Source organism: Larimichthys crocea, chromosome XIII (genome assembly GCF_000972845.2).
Source record: "Larimichthys crocea isolate SSNF chromosome XIII, L_crocea_2.0, whole genome shotgun sequence".
Lineage (NCBI taxonomy): Eukaryota > Metazoa > Chordata > Actinopteri > Sciaenidae > Larimichthys > Larimichthys crocea.
In genome coordinates this window covers 27,933,961-27,953,219 of record NC_040023.1, presented here as the reverse complement: position 1 = coordinate 27,953,219, position 19,259 = coordinate 27,933,961, and the positions used below count along the sequence as shown (strand labels likewise).

Genomic DNA, 19,259 nt, shown 5'->3' with positions numbered 1-19,259 from the left:
AACCTGTCCTCTGACAGCAGTTTGAAATGATTACAGAAAGCACATTTATTTATCACAAAACTTTATTTAAAATGTGTACATACAATATATTACATTATATACTATTTAAATCATGTGCAAAGTGTAAACCAAAGTGTGTCAGGTTAGCTGTCAGTATGGTGAGAGCAGCCTGTGACAATCTACTGCCTTCATATTCAAACTTGCTCTACAAGCAGGAGAGTGACACTCCACACTAGTGTTTTCATTTCCAAAGTGTTGTCACAGTGTGTGGCATCTAACAGCTTAACAATACATCCTTGATGAAGTTTACGTACATTTCCCCATGCCATTCCACTTTCAAAACAGATTACGGATGTGAATCCAATACCCCTAAGCAATTTTGGCCATTTGCCCCAGAGCCAAAGAGGAAATGGGTAGCTAATTTTCTGTGACTGGAACAGTGATTAACACTGTTTTGCCATGGTAACCATACTGAGCAGGCCTGGCACGCTGCCGAACAAAACCCCACCAGAGGAAACTCTTTTAGCATGTAATAACAATCATTAACCATCCTAATGTTGCTGTGAGCTGCCCTGATCATGACTAAATTAAGTACATCTGGACTGTTTGGAACCAGTCTTGGAGGGTGCTGGGAAGTCAACACATGGTGCTGACAAAGGCCACGGTGCAGGTGGGCTCTGCACGACAAGGAGCCATTTCCTTAGAAACCAAAGCAGCACAGAAAATTGGGAACATTTTATGAAATGAACGCAGACCTGGATTTGAAAAATCAGTCATTTTTTAAAAAAACAGAATCTTTAAACTGTCTGAGGTCTTGCTACGAACACAAGTTAATAAGAGAAATGACTTAATAAGGTTTGAGAAGAACAAATGTGGACAGAACCATTCTTAGATTTTTAGTTTGGCATTTTAAAAAGCAAAGAGAAAAAAAAGAAACAAATCCCCTGCAGACATGTTACCAAACAAGAGACAAAGACATTCCTGTGTGACCAACTCAAAGTAATCCCCAACGTATCCCGACTGGTCCTGTCTGACAGGGGCCATGGCAACAACAATGCTGCCTTGTGACATGACTCAGGGATAAGGCAAATACCAGATCCAGAGTCAAGTGACAAAAATCATTAGCTCTCTGAAATGCCAGAGTGGGCCAGACTAATTGTGAGCCAGTCAGACCAAATCATTCAGCTTCAGGCAACCAACAGGCACAATCATTTTTCATGGGCCAGCTGAGGACACCTGTGCCACATCCAGAGGCAGACAGGCCTGTGCTGGCAGTAGTTTCAGTCATCTCCAGTTAATCAGCTACAGTCGACGTCTCCAAATACAACGAGAGGAAGGATTTAAGTCCAGGGCTGCTTTTATTTCATTTTTAGCAGTTTCTTTCTTTTCTTCTTTTTTTTTTTGCCTTTTTCCTCTCTGTTACTCTCGTCTGTCCCATGATGAATAGTACAGAGGAGAGCATCCACCCAAAGCCAGCCAGCCAGCATGAAGAGGTGGCGTAGGAAGGGAGATGGTTGAATTCAAGGCGATGCCTCACCGGTCAGCTGAATAACAAGACTTCCACTTGTTTCTGACTGGATGAGCAGAAAGCCAGCGTGTCTGCCTGCAGTACTGGGCTTGAACTGGACGGGTAGCTTCAGATAGTGCTGTGATCTAATGGGAGGGAAAGAAGAATGACAGTGAATACTCAGTTACTTTTTTCAATATGAAATGTTGAAAGCATGAAGACATACATCTACAAATACACATGCATGTTCACATAATATGAATGCTGACATACTGGACTTTGACAGAAAAAATATTAAAACCAATAAAAAGGTGCAGCTTGTGTATATCATGTTCAGTGTGGATGTGGTGGAAATGAGTGTGCATGTAAGAGGCACAACATGCTGGGGTCACCACAAATCCACACACAGCAGGGCTCACAACACACCTACTGCAGGGCTGGGTCAGGTTCAGTTTGTGGCAACACATCAGCGTTGTCTGACAGGGCTTTACTTTCAGTGAGGACGTGTACACATTTTAATTTGGATTTTAAAACCACTCCCACTACTTAATTCCACCGAGCGCGGCTGTGATGTGTTTCGGCTGTGACAGAGCTACCGCAGCCTGTCCAGACAATGATTGTGATTTCAACAGAAGTGCACATCCGGCTATGTTAAGCAGCACACACCAGAGAACGAGCTGGTCAGATGTCAGACACTGATTCCGGATAAAGAATCCTGTGGATTTTCAAAATAAAACTGTGTGCAGACTCCTCATTGTGAAAAAGACAAAAGGGAAGTATTCAGCTATGTAGCCTACTTACACATGGTACACACACACAAATCAGGAAAAGAAATGACTACATCTGAGCAAGTTAACAAAGAACAATGGTGAGGTATGAAGCCACATGGAGAACAGACCAAAAAAAAAAAAAAAACATGGCAGAGATGTCACAGAGCCATGCAGGGTGGAATCAAGGTGTTACACATTGATTTCCCTACTCTAACAACACACACATGTGCACGTTCTGAAAACAACCCATCAGCAGAACACAGCACAGCTAGTACCTGTGGCCCGGCAACCCTCCCCAAGGCCTTAGTTAGGCAAAACATCAGCACTCGTTGAGGCCTCAGGTGTGTACTGTACATAGCAACATCATCCTCCAGGTCCCAACATCTCACAGGACCTCCCATAGTAAGCATTTGAAATGGGAAAATGACATTACACACACACTCCATGTTACATCACAGAGCAGGCTTTGAGTTGTTTTTACCAATCCTGACTAAACATTGACACCCAACTTCTACATAGATTTTTCTAATTAAACAGTAGACCACGTAAACAGAGGTAGACACTAATTATAAAGATAATAAACCTCTGGTTCCCAATGTGTCACCCAGCTACCATGGAAAGTGCAGAATGGAGAGTTTCTGTCGGGGGTAATGACTGTTGGACTCACCTCAGGCAATATTTGGAATGCTTGATGTGGAAGGGCTCCCTAGGGTTTACAAATTTCAGCTGCAAGTCAATTAGAGAAGCCACACATCAAATATCAAATCCATGCAAAGCACAGTGACAGTGGTTAGATGTTACTACATTTATCATTCAGTACAAATAAAATCAGTCATGCAGTTTCTATAAGCGATATGTAATAACAGTATACAAGGCGTGCAAATATCTACACTTAAAAAGTCAAATTTAAGAAGTTAAGACACTGAACCTCTCTGTTTGAGATGGCATGGCTTCATCTAAAACTAAACACAGACTTCATCCTTTCTGGAATATATAGAGCTGCTTATTTATATTCTGTCTAGTAAGCAAGATTTTAAAAAAATAAATAAAAAAAAACATCCTTCGCATCCTTCGTCTTCGTGAGATTAAGGTGCGCCTCACCTCATGCGTGTCGGTTGAGTTGTTGCGGATGTTGACCTTCACAGTGCTGGACTCGCCAACCCGTGTGGCTGGGAAGGTGTAGAGTTCCTGTGGAGAATACACACCCCTCCGCACAGCCTCCTCCTGACTGAGAATTACAATTTGTGACACTTTTAACGGGAAGCATAACACAACCACCACCTGAAACTCTGAAAACATCACCTACGGTACATTAAACTCGGTTGTTCCAGTGAATTTCTAAGTGTCTTAAAGAATTTAAAATGACAATTTTGAAAATTTAATTTTTTTCCCCTTCATGAAGACTATAGCAGACAAATATACAACTAATTCTGTAAACACTGCTTTTTTCTTTTTATGTAATATGGGGTCTTATTTTTGCATTTCAATTCACACACAGTAAGGATATGACAGGACAAACAATGGGGGAGAAAAGAGATAAAGGACAACATGCAACAACATCCCCGACTTCTTGGGTCATTGTTGGTTCCTTAAATCCGAAGGCCACCACCCAAAACGGAGCTTCCTTGTACACGCTGAACAGCGCTCAAGGTGGAATGCACATCTAGTTTTAGCTAAGGAAGGCTCACCTGGTTTTCCCTGCTGATGCATCAGCTCTCTTCCTGGTCTTGACTGTGGGCTCTGTCTTCACCAGTGAGCAGTCACCTTCCTGTGGTCCTTCCACTGGTCCAGACTTTATTCCCTTTAAGACACACAGACAAAACTGGTCTTAGCTAGTAAGCTCTAAAAGTGAAAAGAACACGGCATCCCCATGAAACTTTAAAACTGCTGCTTAGCAAATTAAAACTTGAGACATCTTTCCAGTGTACCACGCACAACAGCTTTGATTCTAATGGGGAGACACATTCCTACACCATGATGAAAACTAAGTGTGACACATATCACACAGATTTAGTTCAAACCAGACTGTCAGGTATATCTCTGAATCAAAGTTTTGCAAACTGGAGTCGCGCATTAACACCACTGAAGGATTCGGCGCTCCACTTTAACTCTGCATCTAAGAAATAAGGCAGCGACAACAGAAAGCACTACCATCATAGCCACTTAACCTACTTATGTGCAGCCATCTATCTGACATCCCACTCGCTGTGTATGTATGCTCTTAAGTTAAATGGGTCTGTCATAACACTTCACATTAAAGCAGCGCGCACACACACACACGAAGCCTGCAGGCCCATCTCAGCAGGGAGGCTCTCCTTGCCCTCCCACAGCCCACTTTTCTCATTTGTTAATTCTGTCACTAACACTACAAAAGCCATAGTCAAGGTACTACTATACATGCTGGGGTTTTTTTAAAACTCAAGGTAATAACACAGTCTAATGCTTTAAAATGAACATTTCCCCAAGTGAGCGATGGTTGAGATAGTATGGAGGTGAAACAGGTTAATTAGTGAATGAATATCACAATGTCTGATAGAGATCGTAGATAAAGTTCAGCTCGTGTAGGTGTGGATATTCTTCTGCTTTGTTGCTGGTAGAGAAGCGTGAGTCACTGCAGAAGTCAGTGAAATGAACTTCATTAAGCTTTAGATAAAGTATGGTTAAGTAGAACAAATAAACAGTGATGATTACTGACCATTAAAAAAGAATTATAGAAACTGCTGGCCTAAGTGCTTCAGTAATCAGTTACAGTATGTGAGTCAAACAGAATGAGGTTGACACCTCATATGGCTGTATGGTCATATATGGTCAGCAATAATGTGAATTCCTGCATATTAAATGTTTATCTGCAGTATTTATATTTCATATTTGTTAAGGTGCGCTGAAGTAGCGTATGTGAGGCCCTGTGCGACCGTGATGCCTTTTAAAAGTATGCACATGAGCTTTCCTGCTGATTTCTTTATCGTGTGTGTGTTTCTTCACGGAGAGCAACACAGTCAGATACTCAGATATTTCAACAGAACTATTTTAAGTTAAACCAGTCTTTACGTTACCAAGTCAGCTCAGCTGCAACTTCGTATTAGCATGTTGAACTATGTTACAGCGTCACTAGCCTTTCATTTCATTTCTCAGACCAGTAACACCATCACACACAGCCTACAGTCACAGACACATGCTACTACTGCAGGGTGTACAATGCAGTAATTGTCTGTATTATTGTTATTGTGATTATGATGATTGCTATTATTATGATTATGATTGTTATGATTATTATAACAGCATGTGCAAGGCCCTGTGCAGTCGCACACGTCGCATGGGTGGCTGGGTTACATTTATGTCAATAACTTAGAAATTGATGAGCTATTTAACTCATATCTTAAGAGCTTTCATTTGAAGGGAACTTATTCTAATTATAATTGTTATAATTATTTATTGACTCCCCCTGCTCTTTCACTTCTTTCCATCTGCAGGAGGTCTGTCATTTTTCTATAGGTTTCATCACTCTAAGCTGTAGGAGCTTACTAGTTCATTTAACTAACTGAAGAAAAAGCTGTTTTTGGGCTGTGACTGACCAATCTTAGTCGAACTCAGACACAAGGTGAGACCAGGGTGGTGCCCACGTAGTATGTGGGCATAGACTCAGGCTGAAACAGTCAACGGTGTGGCAGGAGGTGGAGCAGATTGTCCTTTAATCAGTAGATCAGTTCGATACTCAGCTCCTCCAGGCTGCAGTGTCCTTGGGAACTAATCCCTTGAATGGGATTAGTTCATTTCTGATGAGGAGTTGGCATCTTGCAAGGCAGCCTCTGCCATCAGTGTGAATGAGTGAATGTGTAACTTCTTTACTACAATAACACACTTGCCATCAGCACGGTGTTTGAATCCCAGGACCTAAAACCAATAAATAAATCCTCACCGTGCCACAGAGCTGGAAGCGGATTCTAGTTTTCTGCTGCAGCTCAGACACAGGGTGGCACTCTAAGTCCCAGAACTGGGCGTAGTCCCCTCTGTCTCTGGGCAGGAAAGTAATGGGCACCTAAGAGAGCAAGATCATCATTAGAGGAAACAATCCGAATGTATTTAATGGCAGATCGCACTCTGGGCTGTTTAAACCACCACTAGGAGTATGATGGGATTTGATATTGAGTTCACTCGTCTCTACTCTACATATGTAAGGATCGGTGTATCAGAGACAATATTTACAATATTTTACAAGACGCTGGCTTCTAAAAGAGCCTCCCACCACAAACCAGTTAGTTAGTTAGACTGGCATGTATCCCATGTAGGCCAATATTCTTCACTTTACTTCAGCTTCTCTGTCTTGACATGTCGAGTTATATCTAAGTGCCTACCTGCATCTTCTCATGTGCTCCGAGTGTGCCTGACACCCTGGAGCATCTGAAAGCGGTGTAAGTGGCCCGGTAAACATCTCCAGTGTTATCAACCCCCTGAGGAGAGAGAAAGGACCACAGCTTGACCTGAGTCACTGCTATCACGCAACGACAAGTCACAAGCCAAAACAGCACGACTAAATCAACAGCATCAGGAGTGTGAGCCAACGAAATCAACTCATTACCAAAGTGAGTCACTCGACAAAAAGATGAGAATTTTGCTCCACGTTAAGATGAAGTAAATTCAAAGGAATTGGAAACAGACTACAAAAGAAATAAAAAAAAACATTTGTTCCCAGGGGAGGGATAATAAAAAGAGAGTAAACAAGAATGAAAGAGTTTACAGAACAAAGAGATAATGAAGAAAAAAGCACCTTGACATATGGAGGAGCAAATGATGACAGGTACCACCTCACTTCCACTTCCCCATTCTGCACCTCCAGCTGGGCCTCTGAAGTAGAGGAGAGAACAGAGTTGGAGCTTCCCACAGGAATATACTCACAGTGTGCTTTCTACAGAGTTAAAACCCCAGCACAGTGAAGGTGGAAAATATTTTTCACTCAAACTTTGTTAGGCGTTTAGATCATTGTTTTAAAACTTGTAATAGACTTCACCACAATGTACTGCTGTATGTTACAGCTCAAATTTAAACAACAGAGCACATCCTGTCCTCTGATCAGTCACCTCCATACCTGAGGTTTCCCCTGAGGGAGTTGTGGGGAAGATAATGGTCTTGTTGCTGATCTCCACGAGGGCTTGAGGTGCCAGTGGGGACTGTGGAGGTAGCAAGTTCTTGGTGGTGAACCTGGCCAAAGGCAAGATTGGTGTGGCAGCCTGAGGAGGCAGAGCTGACAGACTCGTGTCTGCAGGGGCTGCTGAGACATCCAGAGCCAAGTCACGACGAATCTGGACCTTAATAAACTGAACCAGCAGTCACATTACACAGCTTGTGTTAACATCTCATCAACACGAGGCATGTAAACAAACATTCATGATTGACTTGTCTTTAAGGTTTGAGTTGGTTTTACCTTCTGTTGACCATCACACTGGACATAAATCTGTCCACTCCATGGCAGCAGGCCAGATTTGGTTGCTAGGGAGGGGTTGGGACTGATCAAAATCTGCAGGTGGCACCTTAGTCAACAGCAATTAAGACAAAATTAAAATCACAGATATACACATACAGATATATATACACATTTAGTGTATGTAACATGGTATAACCATCTACACAGTGTGGTAAATGTATACAGAAACAAGCAGCAACCTCAACATAACAAAAAGATTGAATTGAACAGTGAATTCTTACTGAGGCTCAATGACTCCATGCTGAGGGGTAATAGTGAGGCAGTGAGCAGGCCAGGACAGATCAAAGCTCAGCTCTCTGGAGGTATTGTTCCGAATCTGAACCTGACTGGTGGTGGCTGCACCATCTAGAAACAGAAACAACAACACGTGGACTGCAGGCTGCTCATAATGTCAGATGCGATTGCGGAGTCATTGGATGTGACTACTTTACTAACCATACATAAAATCTGTAGAGGAATTCAAACTGAAGGTGATAAAAGTTCACGCAATCTGCTTCTGAAATGGAGATCTACTCACTGATGGTGGGAGCTGCGAGGACAAGTTGTTCTGGATGGATGGTCCAGGACTCGGACTGCCTGTGTATTGGCTCTGAGGCCTGAGGGAGACAAAGACATTCTGCATTCAAAGATTTATACTTTTTTTGTCATGTTATCCAGTTGAAACAACACAGGGTTTACGGTACCTTTAAGGAGGGCTCCGTCACTCTTAGTGGTGGACCTTGGGGACCTTTCACAGGCAGCACGTCCAGAGACACGTTGCCATTGGGCAAACTGGAAATAACACAGCAACATAAAACACTACTCTGTCAAATAACACAGAGCACTTCAATCCAAGTGTGTGTTGAATGTATCTGTTGTGTTGTCAGTTCATAACATTGAACCCAGTGCCTGTATATTACACTATGTTAGAAATATTTCTCACAGTACCTGTCTGTCTCTGAACCGTGTCTAGAAGAGGGCAGCAGCAGCTCGGTGCGGTCGCTCTGCTCACAGTCTGAGCTCTTTGTACTTCCCATCAACGACACCACTATCTTACTCATGTTTCCATAGAAGATGTGAGCTTCATTGGGCCGTTGGGGCAGGTCGTAGGCTACAGAAGAGGTAAACAATTAGTGAGGGCCAGCAAAGTTTGAGACATAATCAAACAAGCTTTTTGCATCTGTTACTTCTCTTTCTTTCATTAACTGACTACAGGGTACAGATTACTATTCATCAGCTAATCAGCAATAGAGTAGCAACATGAAATATGGAAACATTGCAGCTTATTACTTGTAATACCATTTAGTGAAAAGTCAATTTGACCTTTTTTAAGAGGACACCAAATAATAATATTGACAAAGACATCATACTCTCAGTAATAGTTTCTTCTCCCAGGAACTTCTCATTGAAGTCGATGTTTTTCAGCAGACTGTTTTCAGACAGAGCTTTCCGTGCAGCCTCTGGTTTGCTCTGAAGCAATCTGAAAGAACAAAACACAAACACACTGTCGGAACAACACAAACAGCAGAACCACCTGGAATCAGATCTAAAAACTCTGTCAGCACTTTTAACGATTCAGAAACAATGTATGTTTATTTGAACATCCGGCATCACACAAATATTTTTTTGTGCATAACAAAGCTGGTCGTAGACAATGTGTCTTTTGGATCTTATCAAAATAAAGAAATGATTGGTCTCATGTCAACAGTTTTACTTCCTCCATATTGTTCTTACTACTTGAGTTTCTAAAATCATTTTAAGTGCATACAGTTACTGTGGAAACACAGCAGTGACATTGATACTCCGGATTTTCCTGATAACTAATGCTGCTGACAGTTAAACAGACGTTTAAATGTAGACTAGTCGACTACTCAACAGTCAAAATAGCAGAGTGAAGGCTTGGCTGTCTTCAGGTTTTGCTCAGCGTTAGACACCCTCAGTCACCCTCCCTTAGACTTGTGATACTACTAAAATATGAAACATATTATCCATATCCTCCTATCGAATACCACTGTGAATGATTATGAAGAAAATTACAGTGCTTACTCTCATGGCTGATTGACTGTTGAGTGATAACTTCATTCTATTTTTTTTTGGCTGGATTAACTGTGTGGCGTGAACGACAAAACACAGCTGATGACCAGTGTTGTATATTAGTAAAATATGAACTACTTGTTTAACAGATAAGTATGTCTGGTGTTGACGAACAAAGGTAGCAACGTTGTTAATTGACTAGTCAACTAATCACACAAATCCCCAATAAATACAATAGCATCAGTCCAGAGATTCACATTATTATTTCATATTCATAATATTATAAACAGTATTAAACTTCAAAGCACAGTTCAGATCGAATTAATCAACCACCCACAACTAAAAAAAAAAAATATATTAACAGCAGAATTGAACAGCATAAAAACAAAAAGTAACGTCAAGTGTTGGTCTCACCTCCTGTACTGCTGCCTCGACACCTCATCTCCACAAAACAGACAGAGCGTAGCCAGCAGTGCATTAGCAGACTGACACAGGTTCTGTTCTCTTTGGGTGGACTTCATTAGCACAGTGATCACCTGAAAACACACAATTAATATTCAATTCAAATTATTAATTCATCCCTATGTGTTACTGTTAATTATTAATGCTAGTGTTGGTGGAACTTGACATTAGCTGTATCCTCTCTCCTACCTCTTGTGTCCTTTCCTTCAGTACAAACTGTGACGGGGCGAGGCTGATGACTGAGGGTTCCATAAGCGATCGTGTCTGTACATCAGAGTAGGCCATGGCTTTGATGAAAGCTGCTCTGGAGCCAGTGTTTCTCACGCAGAGGCAAACTTTGCTGACACGGTTAACAGCGATGTCGGTCATTGTCGCCACATAGCCATCCGCCTGTTTCCTCTGGTCCTCCAGGATAATGTTGCTGGTCCCACCATAGCCCGACAGTGGAATCTGAAGACGGGAAATGTGCTGAATTAAAAACAAGGCAAAGTATTCTAAAGAAAATACATTTTAAAAAAAAACATAAGATAAAGAAAACATTGAGGGTGTGTAGAGAAAGTGACACATGACTGCAGAGAAAGAAGCTGGTTGGAAAACGGTCACATCCTCACAGTGAATTTGACCCCTGGCTGTGAAGGCCGGACTCCAGACTGTTTGATCTCCAGCTTGGCCAACATGCAGACCACCCTGGTAGGAGCAAAGAGGAGGTGGACAGTCACGTCCTCTCTGGGACGAATGGACAGCTCCCCATGTCGTGTCAGACGCTCCTCAGGACTAAACATACTCTGGAGCTGAGGGAGAAACAAGATAAATGAGTTTCTATACATTCTCTAAGAGATTGTTTATTAGCTGAGAAACAGAACGCCAGGAGACAGGGTCATACGTTTGAACCCTTAAAGTGGAACAAAGTTGTATATAGCCTTTTGTGGCTCCACAGAGAGCTGCGAGAATGTCACTTGTGATGCATTGTGGGTATTAAAGGCACAAGGAATGTATAGAAGATGACATAAGCACAATACTATATCAGAGGACGCCTCATTAAAGTACTCATCTTTGGCCTCTATCTAGTTTTAGCTACATGTGTCTGTGTGATCCAATTTGGTGTACAAAGAAAAGTGTGATTAAATCAAACCACCTCTGGTCACAAACACACAGGCTCCCTGATTAACGAACAAAATAAAATACGAAAATAAACTCTGCCGGTGATTCCAAGCAGGATGTCAAAACACAGAAACAGGATTTGAGGATGCTCTGATAAACATCTCATCTCTCTTCTTCCTTGTTCAGGTTTCACATATGCAAACAACATACCTGAAAACAGTCCTGGTCCTGACCACGAATAAGCAGCCGGAGCTGCTGCGCGGCGTTGGGTGAGTTGTTCCTGAGAACCAGCTTCTGTTGGCTGAAAAACAAAAAGGCAGGTGTTGGTTATGAGATAACACTTAATAACATAAAGTTTGTCAAAGGCAGTTTGACACTGCTGCACACTTGGAGACTGAATGTCATTATCTAAATGTCCTAATTTGAATAGCCAAGTCAAACATGGATCCAGTTAAACTTTTAAGAGTGCGTCCATCCTATGGGGGATTTAGCTTCTTACTGCTGTCTGGACTTTACCTCCCTTCAATGGCTGCAAATAAATCGTGCATTATGTTGAAATAACTTCTGAGGAATAACACTCCCTATAGACACCCTCTGTCCCTTCTCATGAATAACATTATACAAGCCTTAATAGAATAATGTGGACCACTGGGCCTTAGGTTTGTATTGATTACTTTCCAATGAATAATTGATACCTATAACAGGCTTTTTCTGTAATAGTGAAATTAATGAAAAACTGAAAAGTTGCTTACACAGCTCGCCCCAGCGTGACCCCTCCCCAGGCTACGAACTGTTTATTAGAGAGAATTGGTGGAACGTCACTGGCCACACCAGGACCAAGGACGGCAGCAGAGGGAATGGCAGGTTTCCCAGAGTCCTCTGGGGCAACTTCTCCTCTCAGGGTTACCTCATACTGAGGACCTGATGGCAGCACCAAGATGGTGAGAAGGCTGCAACACAACGAGCATGAGCAAGTCAGTCCTGGTTAGTGAGTCCACTGAACATGTGACACGTTTTACAACCCAACAGTAATACTTATGAACGCTTCATACATTAGTCTGTTTATTCACATGCACTCTGAAACACGTTCAAAGCATCAGGTTCCTTTGACAAGCTAAGTAACTACTTCAGCACTTTTAAAAAGGATTTAATGTTGGCGTACCTTTCTCGATATTTTTTGTTGCCCTGTGCTTTAAAAGAGACCACAATGCCTTGCTCCTCTTCCACTCTCAGGAGCAGTTCATCGGGGGTTACGGAGAAACTGTCCTCAGCATCACTACGCTATAAACAGAAATAAAGGAAAAAGAAGTGAGAAGAAAACGGCAAAAGTTGGGACGAAATACAAAGAATTGGTGAGTTGATTGCCGGGATGCAGGAAGGGGAAAGAGATAGAGGGAGAAATTGAGTACAGAATATGGAGTAGGGAAGACAAAAGAAAAATAACAGGAAAGGAAAAAAAAAAAAGAAAATTGGGGGAAGAATAACAAAAAACAAAGTTAGAAAGAGAGCGAGTGAGCAAAGTGAGAGAAAGAAGACCAGGAAGACTGTAAAAGTGAAGAAAACAAGAAAAACAGGAGCAAAATATCAATGAATCCCCACAGTATGTGCCACAGTCTGAGCCCAAAATGTCACAGAGGCTTACCCAAACCCCAGATCTAATAAGAAAAGTAAAGGTCAGAATTACCTTGAGTTTCAGCTGAACGTCAATGTTTCCTGCATTCTTTAATGGCAGCATCTGTTGACTGGATTTACCCAGCGGAGCAGATAGGCTGACAGTCTAGACAAAAGAAAGCACAGACAGCAGCTGAGTGCCAACTTCACAAAAGGCCAAGAGAAGTTAAACAAGAAATGAAACATGGTGATAGAAAAGGTGGTGAATAAAAAGAAATGGAACGTATTCATGATTAATCAAGCAATTTCATTTTTCAGAGACAGTTACATACATTTTAAATGTGTCTGTAAATTCATGGCTCACTCCTCATCTGCCTGCTGCTATGTAAACTCAGTTAGCATTTTGTTCATTTGTACTCCCCATTATACAGCATCATATGACCTCATTGTATGGCAAAGACCATCTCACCTTCAAGTTTAACTAATTCAGTTGGAAACTGCATGAATGACTAGCATGTTTGAAGCATATACTCCTGCATCTGCCAGTCATCAATGAGAGCACAGGTAAGGTAAAAGCCTCAATGCTCTTCACACAGAATACTCTAGCGACTGATTGGCTTAAATTTCCAAGTTGACTACTGATAATCACACAAAATAACAGTCTCAGTGTGTGCTTCTTTTTGTTTTAGCCATTTCCTTTATTAAATCATCTTGGCGCTGGCACAACGATTTTCAGTTATGATAAATTGAGCTTGTCAATATCATTGCTAAAAGCACTAAGACACACATAACAGTCTGACAGAAAACGAATGGCTGCTTAACTACCTGCAGGTCTTTAGGAGCATGGACCCTTGCAGTTCCAGACCTGGCCCTGAGGGGAATACTGCTGATCACATGACTAGGACCAGGAGAGTCCACTTCAATGTCCACCCGAGCACTGTATTCATCGGCCGGACCAAGGTCTCCTGACAAACACAAAGAGTTACCATGACCAGAAAATATGTGGCTTAGTTATTTTGTTAACTAAGCCACATAAAAGAAAGAACATTTGAATGCCTCTGGGACTGTTACTAGTTTAAATTAGGTTTATTACCTGAAGATGTTGTGTACTTCTGAGGGGCCTTGAAGTGAACCCAGACCATAAAGCTCTGTGGATTCTGAAAAAAAAAAAAAAAAAAAAAAAATTTTTTTTNAAAAAAAAAAAAAAAAAAAAAAATGTTTTTCATGTGTCTGACTCACAATGCCAAACAAAACATGCAGCTTAAACTAATAAGTGACAGATACGTAATAAGGCTGCAAAAAAATTTGTCAATTTGAACCTCTCCGTAGCTGGCGTGCATCACGTGATTCATCACAGAGGGAGAGGACACTGGGGTCATGTGTCCAGCCTGCTGCGTTCCCTCAGATGTCATGGTAACAGGGTGCTTGGAAAAGGTGAAGCATCGCCATGCCGTAGCGTTCTAGAGAAATGAGATGGATGAACATGACCAACTCAGATGCTTTTGATTATACTGCTGTGTTTTTGCTGCTATACATAGCAAAAAAAGAAAAGTCGTTAAGAAGCAATTTCACCCCCACCACCCCTCAGAACAACCAGTTATGTTACAATGTTTACTACCAACAACAATAATAACACTCTTTAAGCTTAGATTAGGTTTAAACTCGATGAATTTGATCTGCTGTTCAGCTGCATTGAATGGATTTTTTTCTCCTGACACAGTTGTACCATGTAGAAAGCACATTGACACCACTTGAGGTCACTGTAGTGGATCTGTGTGTGTGTTTGGAAGTGGTCTGAGAATATGTATAAAATGTACTGTGTTGACTCACTGCACTGATGACCAGACGGATGGGTACTGTAGCATGAGTCCTGTTGAGCAGTTTGAGAGGAATGGATTTGGCACTCCCTCCTGGAAGGTCTCCAAAATCGAGACAGCCAGATTTGCTTACTTCAACCTGAGAATCAAAATGAATTTCAGACCCTGTCTTACATCGAAATGCAACGTTTAATTGTATTTATGGGTTATTCAGTGAAAGGTCGGAATGAGCAACTTCACTTCTACGTCACATATCTCAAAACACCTTCTCTGTACATGAATCTCTTTCTTAGGTAGCTGATTATTTTTGAAGGCCTCACCTCTAGTGCAGGATTCTCTGCTATGGCAACTAGCACCACCCTTTTAGCAAAGATATTGGCCCTGGCAGCAACCTCGGTCTCAGCAGATGCAGGCCAGGAGCAAACACTGAGGACACACTGGTAGACACCAGCTTGTGGTGGGATGAACAACACCTTCTGTTCCTCTGTCGTCTTAGGGCCAATGATCGTCTTGTTCTTCACGATAAGCCACTGGTACGGCAAACTATCCACCTGTAGGGAGGATTGGCATCGAAGAAGGTGATCATTCACAATGTGACATTTTACACGTATTGGACAAGATATTTCAAGCATGATATGTGTTTTGACACCACTCTTGCTTTCTGCTCACTTTCTGTCCATCAATGGCCAGGCTGGTGACAGTGACTGACACTTGCTGCCATCTCTCAGAGGGGTTGAAGAGGGTGAGGGAGGTCTGCGAGGCGATGCCTACACAGCAGGCGTGAGGGAACCGCAGCTCTTCTGGCACCACTACTTGACCTGAGGATGACAGTGGAATGAGGAGAGCTGATGGAGGGTAAATACTGCTCCTTCATGCAGGAGAAGAGATGAAAAATGTATTTATTGTATGTGAAGACAAAGAGATGCAAAGACTTGAACACTATAATGGATTACATCGATTAAAAATTCATTGCCTGTTGCAATTTTCTGCTATGCGCAAGATTAATTATCCCTCTGTATCTGACTGCTGTCAACAGGTATGATTAGTTATGGTTTGAAGAAGAAGAAAATTAAAAATATAAACAAAACAACTGTCTAAATGGGACAGAGGGTGTCTATAGGGAGTGTTATTCCTCAGAAGTTATTTCAACATATATATTTAAGATATATCACCTTCTAATTTACAGAGTGTACACAGTATATCAAAACAGGTAAAGGGAGTTTCTTATAAAGAACAAGACCACAGTTACCTCTCAGTTCCTCAAGGCCACCTGCCCCCAGGGGCTCTGCACCATATTGATTGTAGGGTTTTCCCATCATCCCCATGTCCTGCTGGCTCTGATGGGACCCAGCAGCCCCGGAAATGCCCAGAGGACCTAATGTGGGATGGACATGTCTTACTGTGAGATTACTGTTGGGTACGCCTGAAATAAAGATGAAGCAGAATCAATTCAATAAGTATATTCAAGAACATGATTCCACTGAGCACGGCTCTGTGATGTTTTTGGTCCATCTCTCCTCAAATGTATGTATTTGGTCTTTTTTCTTTGATTTATGTGCTACTATCATAGGTAATAAGGCTACATGGTTCACTTGTTTTTTTCCTTTTTGTCTTTTTTATGATTGGAAGTTTACACAGGGTATTTTATTTTGAAAACTGAGCAGACACCAGCTGGATCTGACATGGCTGCAGCTTCTGTCTGGTGGAATCTCAAGCATTGCTAGATCAGCCACAATCAGCTCCAGCAGATTTATCCGGTGGAATCAAGCAGTTATACGGTTTTGTTAAACACATCTCAGCACCTTACTTCACAAGAGTACAGAGAAAACATATACCTGTTGAGGACATGCTGAAGACAGCATTTCCTGTTGCTCCAACATGATAAGAACCAGGATGTAACGGAGCTTTAGGTCCCAAATACTGCTGAGCCAGCTGGGAGTTTAAGAGGGAGTGTCCAGTGAGGAGGGACTGCATATCTCCTTGATGGGGAAGGTCGATCAATCCGGCACATTGGGGCTTAAAGCTGGGGATGGGAACATAGTGAAGTCCCTCTGATGTGTAGGACGGAGGCATGCCAAGGCCACTAGCATACGCCGATGATGACACAGAGCTAGCAGCTCCCCACTGCTGAGAGCTCTGAGGAGCTGCAGTGCTGCTAGCTTGCTGAATGTTCAGATTACTGCAATAGCCTGAGTCCACTTTAGTGAGCTGTCTCACATTGGACTTAGAGAGGTGCTTGTGGTTCCTGCAACCTGCTGAAAGATCAGTTCTGTCCCTGGGGCAGTGGTAGTTACATTCACTCTGGCTGCGAGTGCAGCTCAGAGAAGAACCACTACACGAGGTCTCTGTGCTTTTACACTGCTGTGCTGGTAGAGGGTCCAGACTTTTAGAATGCTGCAGCTGCACCTGGTCCAGACTTTTGGGCCTGCCGAGAACGTCGAGGTTAGACTGTTCATCTGGTTCCACGGGTGGAGTTGGGCTAAATCTGATGATGGTGGTGCTCAGTGCCATGGTGCAGTTATTCTGTGGAGGGCAAAACATCTAGTGGCAATAAATACCACACTTATGATTAATATGGAACTACAACCAGTTCACCAACAACACAATGAAATCATTTCATATGTTTAGGTCAGAGAAAAAAAAAACACTCTGTGACTGTTGCATAATTAAGTGAAGTCAGAGTACAGACCTTCATGCAGCAAAAAAAAGAACATAGTGTTGTTGCGTGTGAGGTACACCGGACTTTGTCCATACCTTTTTCCTCTCAGGCGTAGGTATGACCGTGCCATCGTTCATGGATATGTATGTGAGCCTGCTGAGACTGGGGCTGGAGCAGGTAGACTGAGGCGAGAGGTCAAGACATGGACGTTTGTCTGCCAGACCGCCATTGGACGACGTAGGTGACACCATACTGAGAAACAAGATGACACGATGAAGTATACACGAGTAATGACTCAAAATGCAAATGAGCCATGAAACATAAAATGATACCAGACTGGATGAGAGCATAAACATTTGAGATTAAAAAGGACAGTTTTGTTCTTGTCAAGTAATCATTTTATCAATTTGGGTTCTTTAATTTTACACAATATGAAGCCACAAACATTTTACTATTTCATAATTACTAATTCAATACTCTTGTATTGATCATAAGTGGTACAATACCTATCAGCACTGGGAACGGAGGTCTGACTTGGAGAGGAGTGAGTGAGTGGAGAGGTGGACGGTCTAAAGTTGTACTGCGTCTCCTCCAAACAGGGCTCAGAGAAACCCTTCAGCACGTCTGAGAAACAAAGGTAGTGTTAACTCATGCATTTATCATGACATCTCATTATTCTTACATTAGAATGTCTTCTAATCAGGTCTAATATGGTTATATGTACAGGTGTTTGAATAACAGCGCATAAGTGACCACTGAACAGACAGAACAGATGTGCAGTGTTTAAATCCGAAGCCATATTTCTTGTTTTACTCACCAGGTGGAGGGTCTAGTGAAGGCTGGGAGAAGCCAACATGTTTCTCCACGGAGGTACGAGGTAGTGGAGCAGCCATGATATTCCTGGGTGGTGGTTTCTTCTCTGGTGAGCGTCTGTCCTGCTGCTGGCCTACAGAACCTTTATAAAAACCCTGCCCTTTCCTCGAGCCTGGTGGACTTTTTGGTAAGCCAGGCGAGGCAGCAGGACTTTTATCACCCTTTCGTGATGTTTCTAAGGAAGACCTAACAGCGTTGGATCCATTTTCTGTGAGGTTCCTGCCTGAGGAACCACAAGTCTTGGTGGCAGAAGAAGCAGAGTTATCAAATGCTGCCATTTTGTCTGCAGTGGGCTTGAGAGTGGAAGGTCGCTCTGAGGCCACAGACCTTCTGGTAGAGCTGAGAGATGTACGAGGACGAGGAATAGAGCTTCTTTTTGAATCATCCTTATGACCTGGAGTTAATGCATTTGAAAGGGACACTGCAGACGAGTTAGTGTTTAATGTTGTCTCTCCTCTTCTGTCCTTCTCCTCAGACTTCTGTTGGTCCTGCTGTTCCCCAGGATATTCTGCCCGATGGTTCCTTTGGGAGCTGCTGAGGTTTTCAGCCCAGCCGCTCAGGTCGAAGGTAGTGTGTGCTACCGAGGCCTCGCTGCTACCTGACACATCAGTCTTTTTCAGGTATTTCTCCATGTCAAGGGCGCTCAGCTCTCCAACACAGGTGCTTCGCTGCAGTGTGTCCAACAAGGCGCTCTGATATGGCTCCAGGAGGATCTATGTAGAGGACAAAACATTATTTTTAATTTTATTTTAAGATAAATAATTAAACTGTGGCCCCTGAGCTTCCCTTTTCAGATAGATACTTATTCTTTCTGCTTCAAAATTCAAGGACATCACAAAAAAGTACATTTTCTTTGTGAGGTTCTCCAGAAGGAAAACAAGGAAATCTTAATACGTTTTTTAATACTGTTTCCATTTTATTCTAGTGAGACCTTTAATAATAAACTTTAAAAAAAAAAAAAAAAAAA

General features: G+C 42.2%; 1 protein-coding gene across 3 annotated transcripts in view; it reads right to left on the bottom strand.

The window, feature by feature from the left end:
* Positions 1-44: 44 nt before the first annotated feature.
* The window catches only part of cep192 (centrosomal protein 192), a 26,844-nt gene continuing 7,629 nt past the window's right edge, over positions 45-19,259 (bottom strand). The window contains exons 20-51 of one of the 3 annotated variants that reach the window (XM_027286963.1): positions 18,237-19,005; positions 17,926-18,043; positions 17,515-17,671; positions 16,596-17,283; positions 16,010-16,183; positions 15,430-15,578; positions 15,081-15,311; positions 14,774-14,899; positions 14,263-14,403; positions 14,037-14,100; positions 13,769-13,908; positions 13,017-13,109; positions 12,495-12,613; positions 12,085-12,282; positions 11,543-11,633; positions 10,843-11,022; positions 10,421-10,681; positions 10,184-10,305; positions 9,106-9,215; positions 8,684-8,846; positions 8,440-8,527; positions 8,274-8,352; positions 7,978-8,101; positions 7,697-7,802; positions 7,361-7,589; positions 7,043-7,119; positions 6,630-6,725; positions 6,194-6,313; positions 3,966-4,078; positions 3,379-3,505; positions 2,945-3,003; positions 45-1,653 (exon numbers count right to left, since the gene is read on the bottom strand). In XM_027286963.1, coding sequence (XP_027142764.1) covers positions 1,521-1,653; positions 2,945-3,003; positions 3,379-3,505; positions 3,966-4,078; positions 6,194-6,313; positions 6,630-6,725; positions 7,043-7,119; positions 7,361-7,589; positions 7,697-7,802; positions 7,978-8,101; positions 8,274-8,352; positions 8,440-8,527; positions 8,684-8,846; positions 9,106-9,215; positions 10,184-10,305; positions 10,421-10,681; positions 10,843-11,022; positions 11,543-11,633; positions 12,085-12,282; positions 12,495-12,613; positions 13,017-13,109; positions 13,769-13,908; positions 14,037-14,100; positions 14,263-14,403; positions 14,774-14,899; positions 15,081-15,311; positions 15,430-15,578; positions 16,010-16,183; positions 16,596-17,283; positions 17,515-17,671; positions 17,926-18,043; positions 18,237-19,005 — 5,445 coding nt within the window. In that variant the 3' untranslated portion in view covers positions 45-1,520. Of the gene's footprint in view, positions 1,654-2,944; positions 3,004-3,378; positions 3,506-3,965; positions 4,079-6,193; positions 6,314-6,629; positions 6,726-7,042; positions 7,120-7,360; positions 7,590-7,696; positions 7,803-7,977; positions 8,102-8,273; positions 8,353-8,439; positions 8,528-8,683; positions 8,847-9,105; positions 9,216-10,183; positions 10,306-10,420; positions 10,682-10,842; positions 11,023-11,542; positions 11,634-12,084; positions 12,283-12,494; positions 12,614-13,016; positions 13,110-13,768; positions 13,909-14,036; positions 14,101-14,262; positions 14,404-14,773; positions 14,900-15,080; positions 15,312-15,429; positions 15,579-16,009; positions 16,184-16,595; positions 17,302-17,514; positions 17,672-17,925; positions 18,044-18,236; positions 19,006-19,259 lie in introns of all 3 variants that reach the window. The other 2 variants (XM_027286962.1, XM_027286964.1) reach the window with 2 other exon arrangements.